This window comes from Nansenia antarctica, assembly GCF_963989245.1.
Source record: "Nansenia antarctica genome assembly, chromosome: 7".
Taxonomy (NCBI): domain Eukaryota; kingdom Metazoa; phylum Chordata; class Actinopteri; order Argentiniformes; family Microstomatidae; genus Nansenia; species Nansenia antarctica.
The window spans coordinates 47,744,125-47,764,124 of NC_137677.1; the positions used below are offsets into that span (position 1 = coordinate 47,744,125).

At 42.9% G+C, this 20,000-nt stretch overlaps 1 protein-coding gene across 1 annotated transcript in view; it reads right to left on the reverse strand.

The window, feature by feature from the left end:
• Positions 1-13,767: 13,767 nt before the first annotated feature.
• The window catches only part of tnfsf11 (TNF superfamily member 11), a gene marked incomplete at both ends in the record, with an annotated part of 7,626 nt that continues 1,393 nt past the window's right edge, over positions 13,768-20,000 (reverse strand). The window contains 3 exons of the mRNA XM_080535703.1: positions 13,768-14,210; positions 14,442-14,577; positions 19,096-19,131. Coding sequence (XP_080391829.1) covers positions 13,768-14,210; positions 14,442-14,577; positions 19,096-19,131 — 615 coding nt within the window. The remainder of the gene's footprint in view (positions 14,211-14,441; positions 14,578-19,095; positions 19,132-20,000) is intronic.

The following is a 20,000-nucleotide window of genomic DNA, read 5'->3' on the forward strand; positions in this document are numbered from 1 at the left end:
TTGTCTGGAGGACCTACTGTAGTCAGTGTGGCTGAGGTTAGAGGTGCAATACCTTAAATGCATCGCCTTTCTCATTATCCGTTGTGGTCCTCCACGCCGCCTCCCTGTCTGTCTGTACCATTGAGCCATGTAGATTAGCGCTGACGGGAACCGGGTGGACAGAAATGACATATCGCTATCGGGAAGAGGTATTCAAACCAATCCAGCACTGACTTGGCTTGTTTAGAGACATCTCTCAGAGCCAGACAGTGTGCCTCCGAATATTACATAGCTCTAAAGTCAGCAGTTTGGAGGTGACAAGAACCTTGGCTTAGCTACACCTGGTCCCTCTTAGCCCTGCATGGGTAGGGAAGATGGTTTTGTATGCTATGCGAACCGTGCCGGAAGACGTGAGACGTGTAAGCTCTTAGGCTTTAGCTCAGTGCGCTAAATGGTCTTGAGTTACACAGAGAACCTGAGTTCATTATCCAGTGGGTAACATAAGGTTCAATTACTGTAACAACTCAATTCATGTTTTTGAACAGCACATTGGTTCATGGTGATGTGATAAATGTAAGCTATACATAAGAATCTGTTTGTTTACATTTTTTAAATTTTTGGCATTTAGCAGATGCCTTATTCCAAAGCGACTTACAATCAATACATTTGACTAAGCAAGTGAATCATCAATCCACCAGTCGTAGCAGGAAGAATAATCCAGCTCAGCCCCGGGGCCATTGGCAGTCTCTGTGATAGAACGAAAAATCTTCTTCTATCACCATCTTAAAACATAAAAACATTTTTTTATATAGACACTGGAGAAACTGAGAAACCGTACAAGGGGGGCAATACAAGTTTTAGGGGACACAGTAAAGGGGAAAAGGGGGTGTCTTCAGGAGACGCAGTGCTGGGGGGCAGTAGAAGTCTCAGGAGGAGCAGTTAAAGTGTAACCATACTACTGTTCAGTTCATCATATACTGTATCTAGGAATTCTTCTTGTCAGTCAGTCTCTCTCACCATCTCCATCTCTTAATCTCTTTCCACTCAACAACCTTTGTCTATCAACTCCATCTCAGAGAGGGGGTGCGACACTGGTGGTAACCACCGTGGTAACACAGGAAATGACTCGGGAAGTCCCACATCATCTGAAGGCGGTTAGGTGACATTTTACTCCACCGCTAAACAAAGCTAGACAGATAAGATGGTCAGGAAGTTTAACTTTTGCTGTTACACAATGCCATTACAGAAACCATTATATTCTGTTAATTATATCGCTGGAGATTTGAAGTTAGTCAGCCACTGCCTGGAAAGACTATGTAGTACAGTAGTTCAAGGACATCACTAGCATATGAACTAATTACAGTGAAGGTGTAATATTGATATGTTGAATTAGGCGTGTTAGTTGCTGGCTGGCGGAAATGCCAGGGTTGGTGACCAATAATGTTCAACTTGTTAAGCAGAATTCTTTAAGCGAAGTGGTTTGCATCAGGCCGGGGTTAAGGAAAATCCATGTGGCGGTTTGTTTGATTGAACGCAGCCTTTTACTTGACTTTGTGGTGAATAATAATAATGTGCAAAACTCTGTGGGAAATGTCAAAGCCACAACCAATGTTCAATAAACAGCCTTCAATCTGGATTAGTGCCTGGTCAGCATCAATGGACAGACACAGGGCCCTGAGAGGGGGAGTGACACGTTCCACACCCAGGGCACATGAACTTTTGCTCTTTCAATTCCTAATCGGGACATTATTTATACTCATTGAATAGAAGATAAATCTGTCACGTTGGCTGTTTGTTGTTGGCGAGGGGAGACGCAGCGAGCCTTGTGTACTGTAAGACTCCCTTTCAACTCTGAATCAGAGCTAAAGCAGCTAAAACAAAGGCATGTATGTGTGTGCTCTGTGTGTGTGTGTGTGTGTGTGTGTGTGTGTGTCTGTGTGTGTGCTGGAGGGGATACAGTGACTATGAAACCAAAGTAGACCCAGCCCACTCCCACAGTGGAAAGAATGATGGGTTGTACTGTCAATGACACTATTGACCAGGACAGATGTTTCTTTGAGGTAAGGTGGTCATTATTTTACTGTCTGTGTTATGTGATATGCAAATTAGTGATTATTACCTACTGGAAAAACGTGCAAACATGACTTCTGCCGTCATGCATTATTAGACATCGGTTCCCAATGCAAACGTTGGGAATTTGAACAAAATCGCATTCCAGACGAACTCGCCAGGTCTGCGGTTGTTCGTGAAACCGATGCGCCGAGATGGGGACCCTCTCAACGCGTTGGGAACAACTGGATTAGACGGAGTCGGTGCGGAGGCCTACACGCCCAGCAGTGACGCGAACCAAACAAACTATCCCTACCGAGCATTCCTTGCTAATGTCTGCTCTCTAGCGAACAAAATGGATGAGCTTAAACTATGGATTACCACACAGAAGAGGATGATGGACTGCAACGTGATCATCTTTTTGGAGACTTGGCTAAACACCAGTGTTCCGGACAGCGTTGCCACGCTAACAGGACAGGACCTCTCAGGACAGGCGCTAGACCACTAACCCCGGTCTACACTGACATCTACAATCTGTCACTGGCCCAGGGAGTGGTCCCCAAGTGCTTCAAGGCACAACCATCGTGCGTGTGCCAAAGAACTCTGCTGCAGTGAACCTGAAGGACTTCCGCCCTGTTGCACTCACGTCCGGCCCCATGAAGGTCTTCGAGAAGGCGCTCCTGGTCCGCGTAAAAACCCAGCTTCCCCCCGGACTAGTAGCAGTACGCCTACCGCAAGAACAGGTCTACGGAGGACGCCATCTCCACAGCACTTCACTCAACCCTGACCCACCTCGACACAAGCAACACCTACGCCAGGATGCTGTTCATTGACTTCAGCTCAGCCTTCAACTGGATCCTAGACTTCCTCACCAACAGACCCCAGCTCGTCAAGTTGGACAACCGCTCTTCCTCCACCCTGTCCCTGAACACGGATCGAAATCCATCATCAAGTGCGCAGACGACACCACGGTGATAGGCCTGATAAGCAACAATGACGAATCGGCCTACAGGGAGGAGGTTCAACACCTAGCGGAGTGGTGCGCTGACAGCAACCTGGCCGTCAACACCAGCAAGACCAAAGAGATCATTGTGGACTTCAGAAAAACTGGACGCTGTGAACACTCCCCGATCTACATCAACGGGATGGAGGTGGAGCGTGTTCCCAGCTTTAAGTTTCTGGGGGTCCACATCTCTGAGGACCTCTCTTGGACCCTTAACACCTCTTCCTTGGTCAAAAAGGCGCAGCAGTGCCTACTTTTTAAGGAGACTTATGAAAGCCCAGTTGTCTACCAGGATCCTGACCAACTTCTACCGCTGCTCCATTGAGACCATCCTCACAAACTGTATCACAGTGTGGTATGGCAACTGCACTGTGTCCGACAGGAAGGCCCTGCAACGGGTGGTGAAAAACGCCCAGCGCATCGTTGGCACCAAACTCCCTACCATCGAGTCCTTCCAGGCAACCCGGAGTCGACGGACGGCGGCAAAGATCATCAAGGACACCTCCCTCCCTCCCTTAATTCACTATTTGCACTTCTGGTTGGATGCTAAACTGCATTTCGTTGTATTGTAGTTGTACTCTGCGATGACAATAAAGTTGAATCTAATCTAATCTAATCTAATATGTGTACTGTATACATGTTTTCAGGTCAAGCCCAGGAAGTAAGTGTGTGTGTGTGTGTTTGTGTGTGTGTGTGTGTGTTTACTATTTCTCATACATGTCTCATAGTAGTCCTCACTGGCATGGATCCGCGCGTGTGCGTGTGTTTGTTTGTGTATGCTTTTATGTTGTTGCGTGTGTATGTATTTAGGTGTGTGAGTGGGAGTTGAGTCCTCTGACAGGTAGGGCCCAGTCAGCCCGGTCCCCTGCTGAGTGTTTGGCCTGTAAACCCAGCTCCTGTGTTGTGGTCGTACTACAGTCTCTATGTGACTCACTCAGATACAGTGAGGGGGCTTAACAACCCTTTCAACTCTGCTGGCTCATACTAATCAGCTTGACCTCCTAAGAAGCTGTTTATTTGTTGCTTGTGAGTGTGCGTGTGTGTGTGTGTGTGTGTGTGTGTGTGTGTGTGTGTGTGCGTGCGTGCGGGTGACTGTGTGTGTGTGTGTGTGTGTGTGTGTGTGTGTGTGCGTGCGTGTGACAGTGTGTGTGTGTGTGTGTGTGTGTGTGTGTGTGTCTGTGTGTGTGTGTGTGTGTGAGCATGTGTGTCACACATGATCTACAGGTGCAGAGTGTGCATGAGCGTGTGTATGAGTGAGTGAGTCCGTGAGTGTGTGAGAAGGGTGTGGGATACTGTGTATACAGTGTATCTTCATGTGGTCTGTGGCTCCTGGCATGATTAACATAATTGGCTTTCCAGTAAAACAACTGCCTTCATCTGCCATGCTTCAGAAGAAAAAACAACCTGCAGCAAAACACGAGGAATTGACAATGTGATTGACAAGTCCCTGTTGGTTTCATCCTGTGCTGTTAATCGCTTTAATCGAAAACATGCTCTCTGGACGCCCCCATCGCTGGACTGACTGCCGCTTGCCTGGCTTGGACCCTCGGCCGACGTCAAACTCCCTGCCAGACCTGTAACTCAGGACCCGGCCGAAAGCCTTCAGTGTGTGAGGTTTTCCCATCAGTCTCCGCAGAGGACAGACAGACGGATGTCAGTCCATCCAATACAAAGAGGGAGAGAGGAGAGAACTAGGGGACCACTCCTAGTTTTGGGGGAAATGTGGGAATGTGAATGTGATAATGGGGTTCTTGATTGAGGTGTGGTTGATTCGGATTGATAGGCTACCTCAGGACAACATCCCCAGATGAGGTGGAGGGCTTGGCCTCTCGTCTGTTCAACTTTTCCTTTCTATGTTCATCACACAGGCGAAATAGTTCATTCATAGTATCATTTGTTTATGTATGTTTGGGACACTCACACATTCATTAATACCTTAATTGATAGACTGACACAGGACTGTTAACCTGAAATAATGGAAAAGTGCTATTACAGGAAATCTATTTCTGTAATCTAATCCTTAACAGTGCCCTCCCAGTGAGTGTTTCTCCCATGCGTGTGTGTGTGTGTGTGTGTGTGTGTGTGTGTGTGTGTGTGTGCATCTTTGAGCATTGCATGAGTAGCCCTTGTGTCACTGAGTTCATCACCCTGCCAGGATAACCGTAAGCAGCTGTGTGTATGTGTGTGTGTGCGTGTAGGTGTTTGTGTGTGTGTGTGTGTGTGTGTGTGTGTGTGTGTGTGTGTGTGTACGTGCGTGCATGCGTGTGTGCGTGTGTGTGTGTGTGTGTATACTGTATACTGTATTTCTGTGTGTACAGTATACGTGTGTGTTCTCTCCTCCACTCACACCATAATCTTCCCAGACTAATGTTACTCGACCAAACCACACAGACAGACAGATGCAGATGCCTTGTTTCCCCTCTCTGCTGCTGCAGCAGTAGTAGTGATTTACTGCAGACAGACTGATAGATCACTAAAGAAACTTGTTTAATTTGAATTCTCTTGCTGGATTAACCGGGATTAGCCTTCTGGTCCTCTCTGTCAAGTGTTCTGTTTCCACAGACATCGACATAATCAGGCTCATAGATGTGTGTGTTTCCTGTTCTCCTACACTAGTCTCATAGTCTTACTACTCTAATCCAACATAAGTAGAGTTTTCAGGTTTGTGCCTGTCCCAAGTTTTTGATTCTGGTAAAAAAAAGGATGTTTGGCAAAGGTTGTGGCACACGTAACCCTAGGGCAGAGGTTTCAGTAGTCCTGTTCTGTGTGTTATTGTGTTGGAGTATCACGATTCTAGATTAGGCCGGTCTGGACCAATTGGTGGGCTCTGACCAACTCCTACAAGGTCAGGCTGTTGTGCTGGGCTGTGGCTAGGAAACGTTGGTTTGTTTATCTGAAGGGACACAGGAAAATGTGGAACATTTTAGATGGGTCATGCCACAAAAAAACGTTTGGGAACCACTACTCAAGTGAAGTTTGTTGAGGGAGAGAATGTCTCTCAAGCATGTCCCTCATGCTATGAAGCATGATTCTTAGATTAGATATGGATGTAAAATATAAGTCAACACATCTATAGTATTTCAATTAAATATCAATCGAAACAAAGTTCAGAAAGTACACAATTCTGTCATACTTAGATGACAGTGGAAAACCAAATGACTTATATAGGAACTATATTACCTATGATAAACTGTTGGAAATACATCTTGAAATGCCATTTGTGACAGTCAATGTAATATGATTTTGGGAAAGGGAAATGAACAATCATGATGATGACAGACAGTACTCTGTTGAGGAGTATATAATGGATATATGATATTTCCTCACTGACGGCTGAGGACAATTCCATTGTTTATGACATACTGGAATAATCTGCCATTTCCAGACTTGGTTTAGAAGGCTGGTTTAGGCGGTTTAGAAGCCTGCTTTCTGCAAATGGTTAACAGCCGTGATTGGATGTTTGGTCCCTGGTTTCTCATATCACAGGAAGTGAACAAGGTCGTCTCAAAAGACCACATCACTACATCAATATATCACTAAGGATGGTTGTGACAGTCAGCCTACAAGAGACAAGAACACCACCAGCCTACATTGTGTTTCCTCCAGGTCAAGACCCACTGGTTGTCTCGGTAACGAGAAACATTGGTTTGGTAATTCAATGGGTAACAGGAATATTCCAAAACCATTTTAGGGGGATACAACACAGATGGCCCAGGTGGCATGGCATGGTGAAGAACCATGAGGAAGAGTATGTTTTCCGTCTGGTTGTCAGTTACGTAAACTCTTTCTTCTCTCGGGAGGAGGTGTGGGCCTCGGCTCACTGTAGAACAGGAATGGGATTGGAAGTAGTCAAAGTAGACTTCCGAAAGAGTTGATGGCAAACTGAGTTTCGGGTGAAATATGGACACTATAGTTGTTACATATTTGATTATAATATTTATATATTATTATATATATTATTATATTATTATATATATTATATATTCAAGTGTTGCTTTAACAGGTAAAGGCCCAGCGCTTAGTTATTGGCAGGTTTCTCAATTTTAAATGAAGTGTTAAATTAGCCAATTAAAATATTGTTTAGCAGGTAACTGCAATGGACAGTGGCATCCGTTTTTTTTAAGGATACTGTAGGCTACTCCTCTCTGATGTTTTGAGTTCATCATTCCTGACTTCTATCCAAGTCCATTTTCAAAACCACAGCTTTCTCTTAAACCTGACGAACCTGTTATGTTCTCAATGTTGTGGACATTCTATGCTAAAGGTGACAGCTCAGAGACAATATTTTAAGATTAATCTCAAGTTTGTCCTTTCTCATCCTCAATGAGACCAAAATAGACCAACAGAGAATTCAGTAAGCACTGTCCTGTACGGTGTTGGTGATGTACACATGTCAATGTATACGTGTTGAAAGGCTGCTGGCACATAATACCTCTTGTTACAACGTAATCTGAGAACACGTCTGATGTGCCAAAAACCTTGCTAAAACGTACGCTGACAGCTAGTGAGTTCACAGCCGTGCACTGTGAACGGGGAAAAACCAAGAATGTTTTAATGACCAGAGATTCCACAGATAAAACCATGCAGAGAATTGATCAGGAGATTAACTGCCATAGCGTCTGATACTCTGTGTGGTCACTGATCAATGTCAGGCTATGTGGCTGCACTTATAGGAAACTGCTGCTTTAACAAAAAGCTGTTTGTTCCAGTGACAAGCAGAAGATAAGCATCAAACAAAAAACACCGCAGCTGACGTGGTTTTGTTTGACATAGAGAGATCCAGCGCGTTCACTTGAGCGGTAAAATGGAAAAATTATTTTTTGAGTTATGGTAAATAACGCAAAATGGAAACTTGCCATTGGCCTTTTCCACCTTGATAAATACTGTTTTATTTTATATTTTGTTGTGCGTTGGCTGCATAGTGACATGCTGTCCTCCTCGATTTACATTAAAGTATTATCCTCTTATATTGGTAAGCCTTTTTTTTTTTTTACAATTATAATTGAAGACATTATTGCCAATTTACATATGTAATGCATAGCAACTGTCGCTTACAGATGATGAGCTGGGAGTCTTAAAGTCTCCTAATTTATTAACGGAAAAGAAAGATTAGCAGAGTTATAACCCCGGTGTTTGCATGTGGCTGGTGGGCAGAAGTCTACGCAAGCAAATAACCAGCTGGAGACGAGCCATCCCCATCTGACTGATCCAACGGGCTGTCTTCTCCACATAGGATGGAAAGAGGGCAGGAGGGAGGGGGGAAATCAGGACCATATGAATGACATTCCTGCTAGGCTTCAGTCTGGGTGTGTTGCTTGTTGTTGCTGGTGGTTTGGGAAGTCTGGGAGCCTACACTGATTTAGGTCTCATATGTTGACTGTCCTGGCACAACCCTGAACTGAGTCATCCACTGCCATCATCGAACCAAAGGTCAGACGCTCACTGCAACAAAGGTCAGATCCACTCTGACCTGATACACTCACGTACATGTACAGTATATGTAGCACAGGTCAAACACAGACTTTTGGAATATACTCACAGCATGGCAGGATGTTATGTCAAACAAGCACTGGCAGACTATTTTATGACTTGAATACCTTTTTATACCGTTTTATTGGCTTCAGTAAGTAAACATAGTTTTCTCAGAATTCAGAAAAACATTATTTTGTTCAGTCCTCTCCACCCTCAGAAAACTGACTGAGTCACCTAGAAACCAGTACTATCTGGAGAAAACACACGACCAGAGCCAGAGGCAGCCAGAGGTAATGGCGTAGTAATCTAATGAGATCACAATAATTCCCAATATCATCGTCGTTATTGTCACCATCACCATCATCATCATCATCATCATCATCATCATCATCATCATCATCATTATCATCATGATTTCATTGGACCACGGCACTGAGGTTACAGGTCTCCTAATCAAGTCTGAATTGTATGATGGATCTACATGTTGTAATACAGAGGGATGACAATGAGATTACTGATAGTTCTTTATTTGTGAGTCAACAGGGGATTCCCTCTGTGTGTGTGTGTGTGTGTGTGTGTGTGTGTGTGTGTGTGTGTGTGTGTGCGTGTGTGTGTGTTAAACCACAACCTTTCCTGTTTTTACTTTAATAACATTCCCTCCTCCTCGGGGTATAATTTAAAGTCACATGACTGAATCTGTGGGTTAACCAATGATCGGAACATATAGCATTTGGTTTACAAGGCCCGAATGTGGAATTTGTTCAATTAAAACAGACTTAAGAAAGAAAGAAAAACATTTTTACAAAGAAAGATGTATGCCTAATTCATTCAGATTAACCAACATTTTTGTGACAGATGTAAAACAAAAACAAAAAAAGAAAAGAAAAAAGAAAGAAAAAGAAAAGAGTCCACAACCAACATTGAAACAAAAGAGATGGAGGAGGAGCACTGCACACAATGTCATACCTCCCAGATTCTCTTTAATGAGGTCATCACTAATGCCACTCACATCCCACTAGTCTGCACAGGAAGAGAGATCACCAGGGCAAATACAGGTGTGCTCAGCAGCCTTACTGACAACCACAGTAGCTTTAGTGAGGCGGGCGAGCACACGTCATATCCATGGGTTGGTGCCCAGTGGGCGTTCATTGACATTCACTGGTGACTGCTCTACTGTAGCATGGCCGTCCTCCATCTATGATGAAGCCCACCCATTGCTGGTGTGCTGTCCAAGGTCCTGAAGACTCAGATGGGTGAGGTGAGGTGAGGGACCTGGGAGGGGAGGTGAGGAAGGGAAAGCCATGTGGCAGACTTCCACTTTGCTGACATCTACCCATACATGCTCTGACAAGGCCTCATAATGGCCCTCTCTTTATCTCACGCCCAAACGTCTACACAATCTCCAGTAAATCTCACAGTGTTATTGTTTTAAAAATACAAATGTTAGTGTTATCCAAGCGGTAAAAACGTCAACTACAAATGTTAAGTATGTCTGGGCTACATTGGGGCAAAGACAAAGGGCGAGAGAGTAGCTTGTGAAAATAGCTGTCCGCGCTGACTCAGCAAAGGAGTGTGTGCGTGTGTGTGTGTGTGTGTGCGTGCGTGTGTGTGTGTATGTATGTGTGTGTATGTATGTGGGTGTGTGAGCGTGCAAACTGCTAGGCAACCTGACTGCCTGACGGTGCATAACAGAGCCTCCAGCTGCTTCATAAATCGGACTTCTCAGAGCTATTTCCCCCAAAACCACAAAACCCTATAAACCCAAGCACCCATAGTTCACTAATGGCATGACGTTCTGTATCAATGCCTCTCATGGTCCTTACTGAGGAAAACACCCTCATAGTTACAAACCAACTGTTTTTCAAACCAACAGCTCTACCTTTCATCTGAGACAGAGAGAGACTGGGAGAGGGCACTGAAGTCATGTCTGTGACGTTGCTGAATATATATGATATATATATATAATACAATATACAGAATACAAGTACAATAAGTCATTAGTCTAGTTAAACATGTTTATGACCTGTCTTTAACAGATCATCATGGATTATTCAATCCCCTGACACTGTTTGGAATTTTTAAAATACAACATCAGCAATAACGGGTCTTTCTTACTGGTGAGAGACTATAAAATATTTTATGTCCTGTGTAGGTTGAATTACATACTAACATTGACATGTCTTGGTTTGGGCAATTGCCTTTCATTACTGTAGCGCTTTGTGTTTATACACATGTGAACAATAAAGTAAGCCGGTAAATTCTCTGACTCTGCCAAATAGAGCTCTTTTATGTACCATGGTGAGTGAGTGTAGTGTAGTATAGTGTAGTGTAGTGTAGTGTGTGTGTGTGTGTGTGTGTGTGTGTGTGTGTGTGTGTGTGTGTGTGTGCACGTGTGTGTGTGTGTGTGTGTGTGTGCATGTGTGTGTGTGTGTGTGTGTGTGTGTGTGTGTGTGTGTGTGTGTGTGTGTGCGTGTGCGTGTGTGCACGTGCGTGTGTGCGTGTGTGCATTTGCAATTGGCCAAGCCTGGCACTATGTTTACTGACACAACACATTCTAATGGTTTGTTCTCCAAGAAACTATTCTTGCCAACTATTGAGAAATCAAGTCACTTCAAAAGAAGGACCAACTGCGGAAGTCGACTGTATACTTAGGCTATTTAAATTTCAAATACAAGAGCCTTGTGAAATGCACATTTTAAGAGAGCAGAAGACTGAATGTAGTTCCAAACATTGTGAAATGTAGTGAGCATTGTTTGTGAAGTATATGGAAATCTCAATAGATTAAACCATTTTCTGCGCCAGCCTCTTTTCACACGGTACAACACGTTGTCTACAGAAACCAACCTAACATTAGAACTGATGCTTCCTATTTAAGATATTTACGAAAGATACTGCAGCATAAGGACCTTATTGGAGGAGAATGGGAATACGTAATACTAGAAATCAGATCACTGTCTGAAAGCAATGTCGAAATTGAAGAACTGATCAAGTCCATATGTACCTCACTCTAGTGTTCCGTTACAAACCACTGCATCGCCAACCCAGGACATTGTTGAGCAACGCGCTGGGAACCATGTGAGGTCTCCCTCCAAAACAGACGTGTGAACGCCAACTATCCTACGACCATATGCTTGTGAAAACACGAAACACAATAGAGGGATTGTCTGGCTTATGTTGCTCTCCATATAAATTAAGGCCCTTTCAGTGCAGACCCATAGAATGAAGATCATTCAGGTCCCCCTGTGGTCTAGATATCTACACCGAATTAGCAGAGCTATGATTGCTAGAGGGTGGATGTACTGTACTGCACTGTTTGACCATGGTTGTAATGATTTAGAGGAGGTGGGTGGGTTACACCTTATGACCGTGATTGTAACGACAGAGAAGTTGTTCTTAGCATTTCTCTGCATGGTGGTAATGACCCCAGGGCTGGTGACACTGACTGTATGATGTTTTTTCACATCCTCTGACATTCAACATTCAAACAATTTAAGAAAGAATGAACAAAACATAAAACCTCTTTAGAAAAGTAATTATTTTATTAGTAAAACTGACATAAATAAACATTGAATTAAAAAAAAAAGAGATTTTTTTTTTTAACTTTCGGTACAATCTTATGATGGACAGTATATTCTGCTTTGGCTAGGCAAGTGCACACAGACTTGTCAGAACAAAGACACATAAATACAGAATTGAAAATTGAGCCCCTGTGTTTTAACAAAAAAGCGCATCTACTAATTATCTAAGTGCTGCCAACTGTAATACCGACATAAAATATACATGATTTTACAGCAGACAGATCATTTTACCAATGATCCATCTCTGCATTTTTATTTCTAATAAATAAATACATTTAGTGCATATTTCCATTTTCCTCCTCGAAGAGTAAAATGAAAAAGGAACTTTAAATTAAAGATGGACCAAAGTCAATTTGGTTCCACTAGTTTCATAAGAAAAGAATCTCTGTTCTTGTCACTTCAGACAGTCCAGCTATCTGTGGTTTGCATTTTTGATCACTTGCTTGTGTATTTGATTATTACTACATCTAAGAGCTAACTACCAAGGACAGGGCGAGGAGGGTACAATACTGAGCTATTTGGGAAAACTAATAATATATATTTTAAATCATATACTTTTGAACCACACATTTTAGTACTAAAATGTATCACTCTAATCCAGCCTAATGAACAGTGGAATAGGGCCTAATGTAATTACCATGTAATAAGGTAGAAAGCACATGCAGATACGGAGCACTTCAGACTTCTGAGCTCACCTTTTAGTATTTTCCCAGAAAACAGAATAAACAGTGATACATAAAAATCACTGTAAATATTGACAATGTACTTATAGGCCTGGCACAGGGTAATTACCTACACCCCCCTTTCAATATTCTGACATACACTTAACACACCATATAATGCCTGTTTTACACTGTGTTAAGTGTTGTCTCTCTCTCTCTGTCTGTTGTTGAACACTAAGAACAGACGGTCTTGGTGTGTTTACTACTGAATAAACGCCTTCTCATCCTCTATCCTTAATCCACTTAACCATCTCTCAAGAGAGACAGATGAGCAAAAGAGTTCAATGGTGTAAACATTACTCAACATCTGTGCTTTCCAATATGATGACAACATTTGGTAAACTATCTGGGGAAGAACTGGATATAAATAATGACTTAAAGCCATTAAGTCAAAACATGGGACTTATTGTGCAAAGCTGTTCTGGCAAGAGTTTATCACGGAGATCTGTTCGTTAGACACTACGATAGGATACAGCCAAATCAGACACAGAGTCAACGATGAATAATTCTTATAAAACATATACTATGACTAAAACCATTGTCAAACGTGCTCTCGGGAACAAAGTTACACAATACAATCGAATCATCTGGATGATCAAATGAATAGAAATGCTGTACTGAAAAGCAAGTGCAGTTCGGGTCTATGAGAGACATGGTTAAACCTTGCTTGACGTCTATGGGACTTGTGGAGGGCCTTGTGAGTGCCTGAGGTATTCCTTACACCTCACATTAATAACTACTAATTCTAATTATTTTTCCTTCTTCATAAAACACCCAAAGGCTGATGAAGAGCAACATAGAGAAACAATATACAACACATATATTTTCAGCATTCTCCACAACTCAAATAAAAACAAATTCAGTAATCTTACATATAACAAGTGCTCGCTCAGTGGTTCTTTGGCAGTAAGGTACAAAACGTTCAGTAGCACATCCCCCCCCCCCCTCCTCTTGTGTTCAAATTTCAATTGCTCAATTTTATCGCCCCAAAGTACGTCCCCTGGTCCTGGTCCACCAGGAAGGCGTTGGACACGTTCACATACAGTCCGTCGCCTTGCCGTAGCTCCACGCCTCTCCCCTGCTGGGCACAGTACATGTTGTAATGTGTGTGGTGCTGGCTGTCCTCCCAACGCATCGTGCTACCCGTCTTCATGAGCAGCACAGACGTGATGGGCAGCGAGGTGTGTTTCTCATGGTAGATGTACTGGATGAGCTGGGCGTTCCTCAGGAGCTCCGAAGGCACGGAGGCTTCCCGCTCCGAGATGTTGTAGAAGCGGAAGCAGGTCTGGGCGTAAACGTAGTAGAACCCCGCTTCCTTCACCAGGAGGCGTCCGTCGTGGTAGCCCATCTTCTTCAGGTGGCCCTGAGCCTCGTCCCAGTGGATCATAGTGACCCTCTGCTCCCCTCCTGGAACCAAGGCAACAAGCGCGGGTCAGACAGCCAGAGAGACATACACTACATACACTACATACACTACATACACTACACACACACACACACACACACACAAACATTATTTTGTTCTTAAAACAGAATCAGAGGTAGTCTAACTGTATTGTATCCACTCATGTTCTCCTAATATTAAGTACAGTAGTGCTTTTTATTGGTAAGCTTTCATTGTCATTGCTATGGACTCACTCTTGACGTAGTCTACTATAGTTCTCTCTAGAGTTCTGATGGGTAGATGAGCTACTGGAAATCCTTCCTTCGGAGTCTTGCATTTTCTTTTCCTCGGATCCTTCAATGCGTCAATGATCGGTTCAGTCTGCACTTCCTGTGTAAGAAGGTGGAACTGTCAGTCATTGTGATGAATGTATACTAGTTTATGCTTTAGCAGAGGTACCAGATCTATCAATATGTCATTGTGTTTGTCTAACCCTAACCCTATTTAAATAAACCATGAAGAAAAATAAATAAAAACCTGGTTTCACATTATTTGTTCAAGACAGTTTAATCATCCTCAGTGGAGGATTCTATATTCAGGTCACTTGGTCTTGAAAACTCAGTGGTGTGTGAGTAATCAGTGGTGTGTGAGTAAATGTGTGAGTAAATGCCCAAAAACATTGCATGATCTGTAAATGATTTATTGTTAACTCGATTTAGGCTGCTGCCACGTGTTTTACCAAAACTCATTCAGTTGTTCCTTGAATCATAATTAATACTGTGTGTGTGTGTGTGTGTGTTTACTATTTCCTATACATTTCTCACAGTAGTCCTCACTAGATTGAGAATGTTTATTTTGGTCCCCTATACAATTCACAATACAGATATGAAAAAATGTACACAGTCACAATGCATAACACCAGGACCAAAAAGGTGTAGGCTGAAGCCGTGGCTTATTGCGCCTACCCTTGTTACATGTATGTTTTTTTCCCCATGAATGCATAATCAAAACATTGAAACTTTTACAAACAAAATTTCACTTACGCATGTCAACAAAAAGTTCAAAAATACCAAACAAAAACTATATTTAAACCTCTGTTTTATACTTGTTAATCATCTTATTTTTAAATAATTTTTAAAATCCTATTAGTGTACTACACATTTCCTTTTCAAAAGTATTCCATAAGTTAACTCCTTTAACTGTTATACATCTTTGTTTTGCATTTGTTCTAATCTTTGTTTTCATAAACATACATATTCCTCTGAGTTCGTAATTACTCTGTCTAACTTGAAACAGTCTCTGGATACAGTCTGGAAGCATCTTATTTTTTACTTTATACATTACTTGTGCCATCTCACTAGCATGGATCCTAAAGTCTCTTAGCTCTTAACAACGGCAATTATGGTCAAGATTTCACTCCTGGAAACTTCCTGGAAAGTGTTACCTTTCAGATGCATTGTGCTTTTTACTTTCTTGGCATGAGTGCTCTGATTAAATTCAGCCCAGAGTGATGGTTTCTATTCAAAGAGTGATGACAAATGTATCCTCAGACAGGTGCTAGACAGTCTCTGGAGACAAGATGGAGCACATAGAGGGGAAACACAGTCTCCAAGCAGGTAAACAGTTACTGTACCTCCAAGCATAGAACTGGTTCTGACTGAATTCTACTGATGGGAGTACTTGTTTGAGAATGCAGCAGCATCCTGCAGATGTTTCAACTTGTTTTATTTTTTCATAACGATGTAATTTCCTCGGTTTTGATCATCTCAGGTATGCCTGAAATTCCACCTCACCTCCGACATGAGCCAAGAAATAAAATAGAATACCAAAACAACATGGGAGTGTTGACATGAGGCAACTGCTGAAATGGAAGCTATTCTTAAATGACCACAAAACCACATACAACGCCTCCACATAAAAAAACTATATCTAAATTGCCCTGGAATAATCACACCAAGAGCATGAGTATGCTTTGCACACCGGCAGTACACCTGCGTAGCACTAATATTAAGCATACTATATACAGTATACTCACAAAATAGAAGCAGACAGAATTGCACAGCTCTCCATCCAAGATTAGTACTGTCTGTCTTCCAAAAACAATTTGCTGTGCAAACATGTTTATAGAAAAGTGGTTCGAAATTAGCCGGGGTAAACAACTCTGCCCAAAGCTAAGGAGAGCTGAAGAACATGCTCCCGACTGGCCCAACATTGTGGCCTCTATCCTTGATTTGTGGTGAGACACTCTTTCCAGAAAGAAGAGATTGCATAAGCTAGAAAGCAGCTGGGGTAGATACTGTCCTACTGCTGCCTGACCCACTACAGGGATGCTGTAACCCAGGCTGTGTGTACCGCACAAAACCTACTACTGGTTGGCTTTTTTTCCCTGGTTGTTGATCGATTGACTGATTGATTGATTGGCCATCAGTTGCTGATTAGAGAGGGAGGATTTTGGGGCTGCAGCAAAAGCATGCACACACACACCAGGGTTGCATGTCCACCCTGGCAGTAGACAGTTCTTCAAGGGTTTTGGACTTTGTCTACTACCTTTTAACACACTAACACTCCTACACTTCATACACTGTCCAAGAGGATGCAGAACCAATAGCGAGTGAAAACATGAGTCACTCGTTCCGACTCATTGAGCCTTGAAGTATCCTGTGTTTTGTGAGGCCTCCCGACATTGAGCTGACCACACAACCGGAGCAGCCAGACCAGAGTAGAGGCCCAGTCCTGCCCATCCTGCCTTACATCAAAGAGCACTTAACAAAGCAAAACAGGAGACGTGACAGGTCTAAGTAATGCCTGCTCTCGTACAAACCCACTCACTGGTCCCACGGCAGACTCTATCACAACAGATGCAGAGCCAAGCGGACCTGTCACCCTGACACCTCATAAAGCTGGGAGCACGGTTCAGACGCCGCCATGGGAAACATCTCAAGGCTGATGACACAATAGGCTCCTCTGTCCCAGACAGGCTGGGTGGTTTGTACAAGTACTCCTCTGGGGCAACGGGGGCAAATACAAATACATAATTTCAAAGAAATTATACAAAATTATGGAAACCTAAACACAGCAAAGCGAAGCAATCCTTTTTCACTTCCTGGAAAGGTTTTGCTTGTGCTGGAGGAAACCTGTGCCAAGAAAATGGCAGAACCTTCCAAATAGGGATTACTGAAAAACCCCTGTCAGACCTCAACAATGGTGCATTCCGCCATGACCACTCCGCTATGGCCATGTTATTGATAAACAAAGGTTACTAAGGACACCTGGCACTAGGTCAAACATCAAACATCATCTTAAAGAGGAAGGAGTTAATGAGTGTAAAAAAATTAACAGACATCAAGTTGTTGAAAACAGTAGCGCCGTAATCCAAGTTGCTCCGACTGAGTCTTGAACTTGCTACCTCTGACTTGCCAACACAGATAACCATCTCCTCAAATATCCGAGAGAATTTTACCATCAAAAAAAGAAATTGTCTGAGCAGTTCCAAGATACTCTATAGAACTGAAGTAGAACTGACACTTCCTGGTTGTTGACAAGAAATCTATATAGAGTCCTTGGTTGTTGAGGAACTGTTGGCCATACCAGATGTACACTTTGGAACACTGCCAAAATAAAAATGTAAGCCATGTCAGTTCTGTCCCTACTTCTATGGTGCAACTAGATACTGATACAATACACACTGGTTGCAAAATAGCCCCACTACTAAGCTAGTGCAGGTGTAGGATTAGCTCATCCTGCCTGACTCAACAACCGCCAGTTGGTAACAACCCAAACTGACCTGAGACCAGTGTGGCTGTGTTTATATACTGTATATATATACATATATACATGGGAGGTTTGCATATTCGACTCCCTCTCACCCATACAGTTGATACTTCGTGAGCTTAGAATTATAAGGTTCTATCTCCGTTTAGGGTAGTTCAGAGATATTGAGCGTCAAAGTTTTTACATTCCATTATGTTTTGTGAGATGGAACCTTTGTATTTTATGAATTACTAACTCAAAAATGTCAACATTTTAACAATAACACCACGCAGGCATTAATAAACACATAATGGATCAGATTATGTAAAAAACTCAATTTTGACAAATGGAGATAGAACCTTATAATTCTAACGTCCCGACTTATGATTTGCAGGCCTATTGGGACCCTAACAACAGAAATAGAATCAGATTACCCTACACTACCACCAATTTGTACCCTCTACTACCTACTGTACCCTCTACTACCTACTGTATCCTCTACCTACTCCACTCAGAGTGACCTCTCCATGGGCTCCCTGACCACTCTGGGTCTGGGACAGGATTTAAAGTTGCTGTGGTATGCACTACGGTTTTCACTTCTCGCTTTAAACAATAGAACCATGGGAACAGCATGACTAAGCACACATTTGAGAATGGGTAATGTTGTTGTTGGGGGGTATGTAAAAGTTAAAATATACTTTCAATGTTTAACATGCACCTTTTGAAGCCATAACGTATGCATACTGGTTACCACTCAAAGGAGGAAATGCCATACCTCAAAACATCCTTAGAATGCCATTCATTCCTTGCCAGGTCTGATTTATTGCTTATAAACCTTCTCCCTATTACCATTGCACAACAAAACTATGGGTGGGGTAGAGTCCCCATTGTTTCCCTGTGTTTAAATTATCTATATATCTAGATTGACAAATTATATAGGTATCAAGGTATAGATACAGGACATGAGTGATTGACAAAATACAGTCAATGTATACAGTCAATTCAATCACATAGTCAATAGCCACTGACCCTTCCTAAACATAACAAACATAATAAACATAAACAAAGATTCATTGCGCCGTCACAGAAAGCACAGTGGACATGTGAATGTGCCCCAATGAGAGGTCAGGTGACTGTGTGGTGAGGGGTCACACTCACCTCTATGGGCTGCCGTGAGGCTGAGGAGAGGTCTACCTGGAAACAAGAAGAAGAGCATGGGTGTAAGAGAGGGAGATATTTCAAACAACTTTCCTAATGAGGAAACAGTTGAGTAAACATAGTTTAGTGACAGGTGTGACGTGCGAGAATTCATCTACCAAGATCACTAGTCAAACTCAAATTCTTTTTAGTCTCAACTTTATTCCTGCCCTTCCTTCCTTTCAACCCACCTCTGATTCAGACCTAGAAGACCCAGACCCAGACCTCGAGGACTACGAGTTCAAAACGGGGGAAGAAAAGCCAGCAGATCTGCCACTATCGTTCTTTAGAGCACGGCTATCTTGTATCTACCAACACTGCAGCCCTCAAGGACTGTCTCCTTCCCTGTCAGTATGCCAGAGATTCCATTTCCTAGGGCCAGATGTCCACCACACACCGGGCCCTTAGCTCAGAGTCAGATAGTTTAGAAATTCCCCTGTACCAGCACATTCCTGAAACATGGTGCTGTGTAGATTCCTGTTCTCTTTACTGTCTCCATTAACGTGTACAGGTGCTCGGGGGCGACGCTGATGCACTGCCAATATCTGGGCCCTACAGAACCATGACTCAATCCAAAGTAGTACCATATGGAGCTGTCATCGGGCAGAGCATTTATTCAGAGCACAGCTCACTGGCTCTTTTTTCCCTTTGCTGAGTGAAAATCTAATTCAGCCCAATCAGACGAGCACAGGCGGTCGTACTGAATGGAGGGGGATTAATAAGAGTTTTGGTGGCTCTGAGGATTTTCACTCTGCATCAGTTTCTGAACACAATCCAATCCAGCCCCATCTCTCTCTCTATCCTCTAACCTTTTCTCTCTCTTGCTGTCCATCTCTTTACTCCTCCTCTCCCCCTCACTCTCTTCC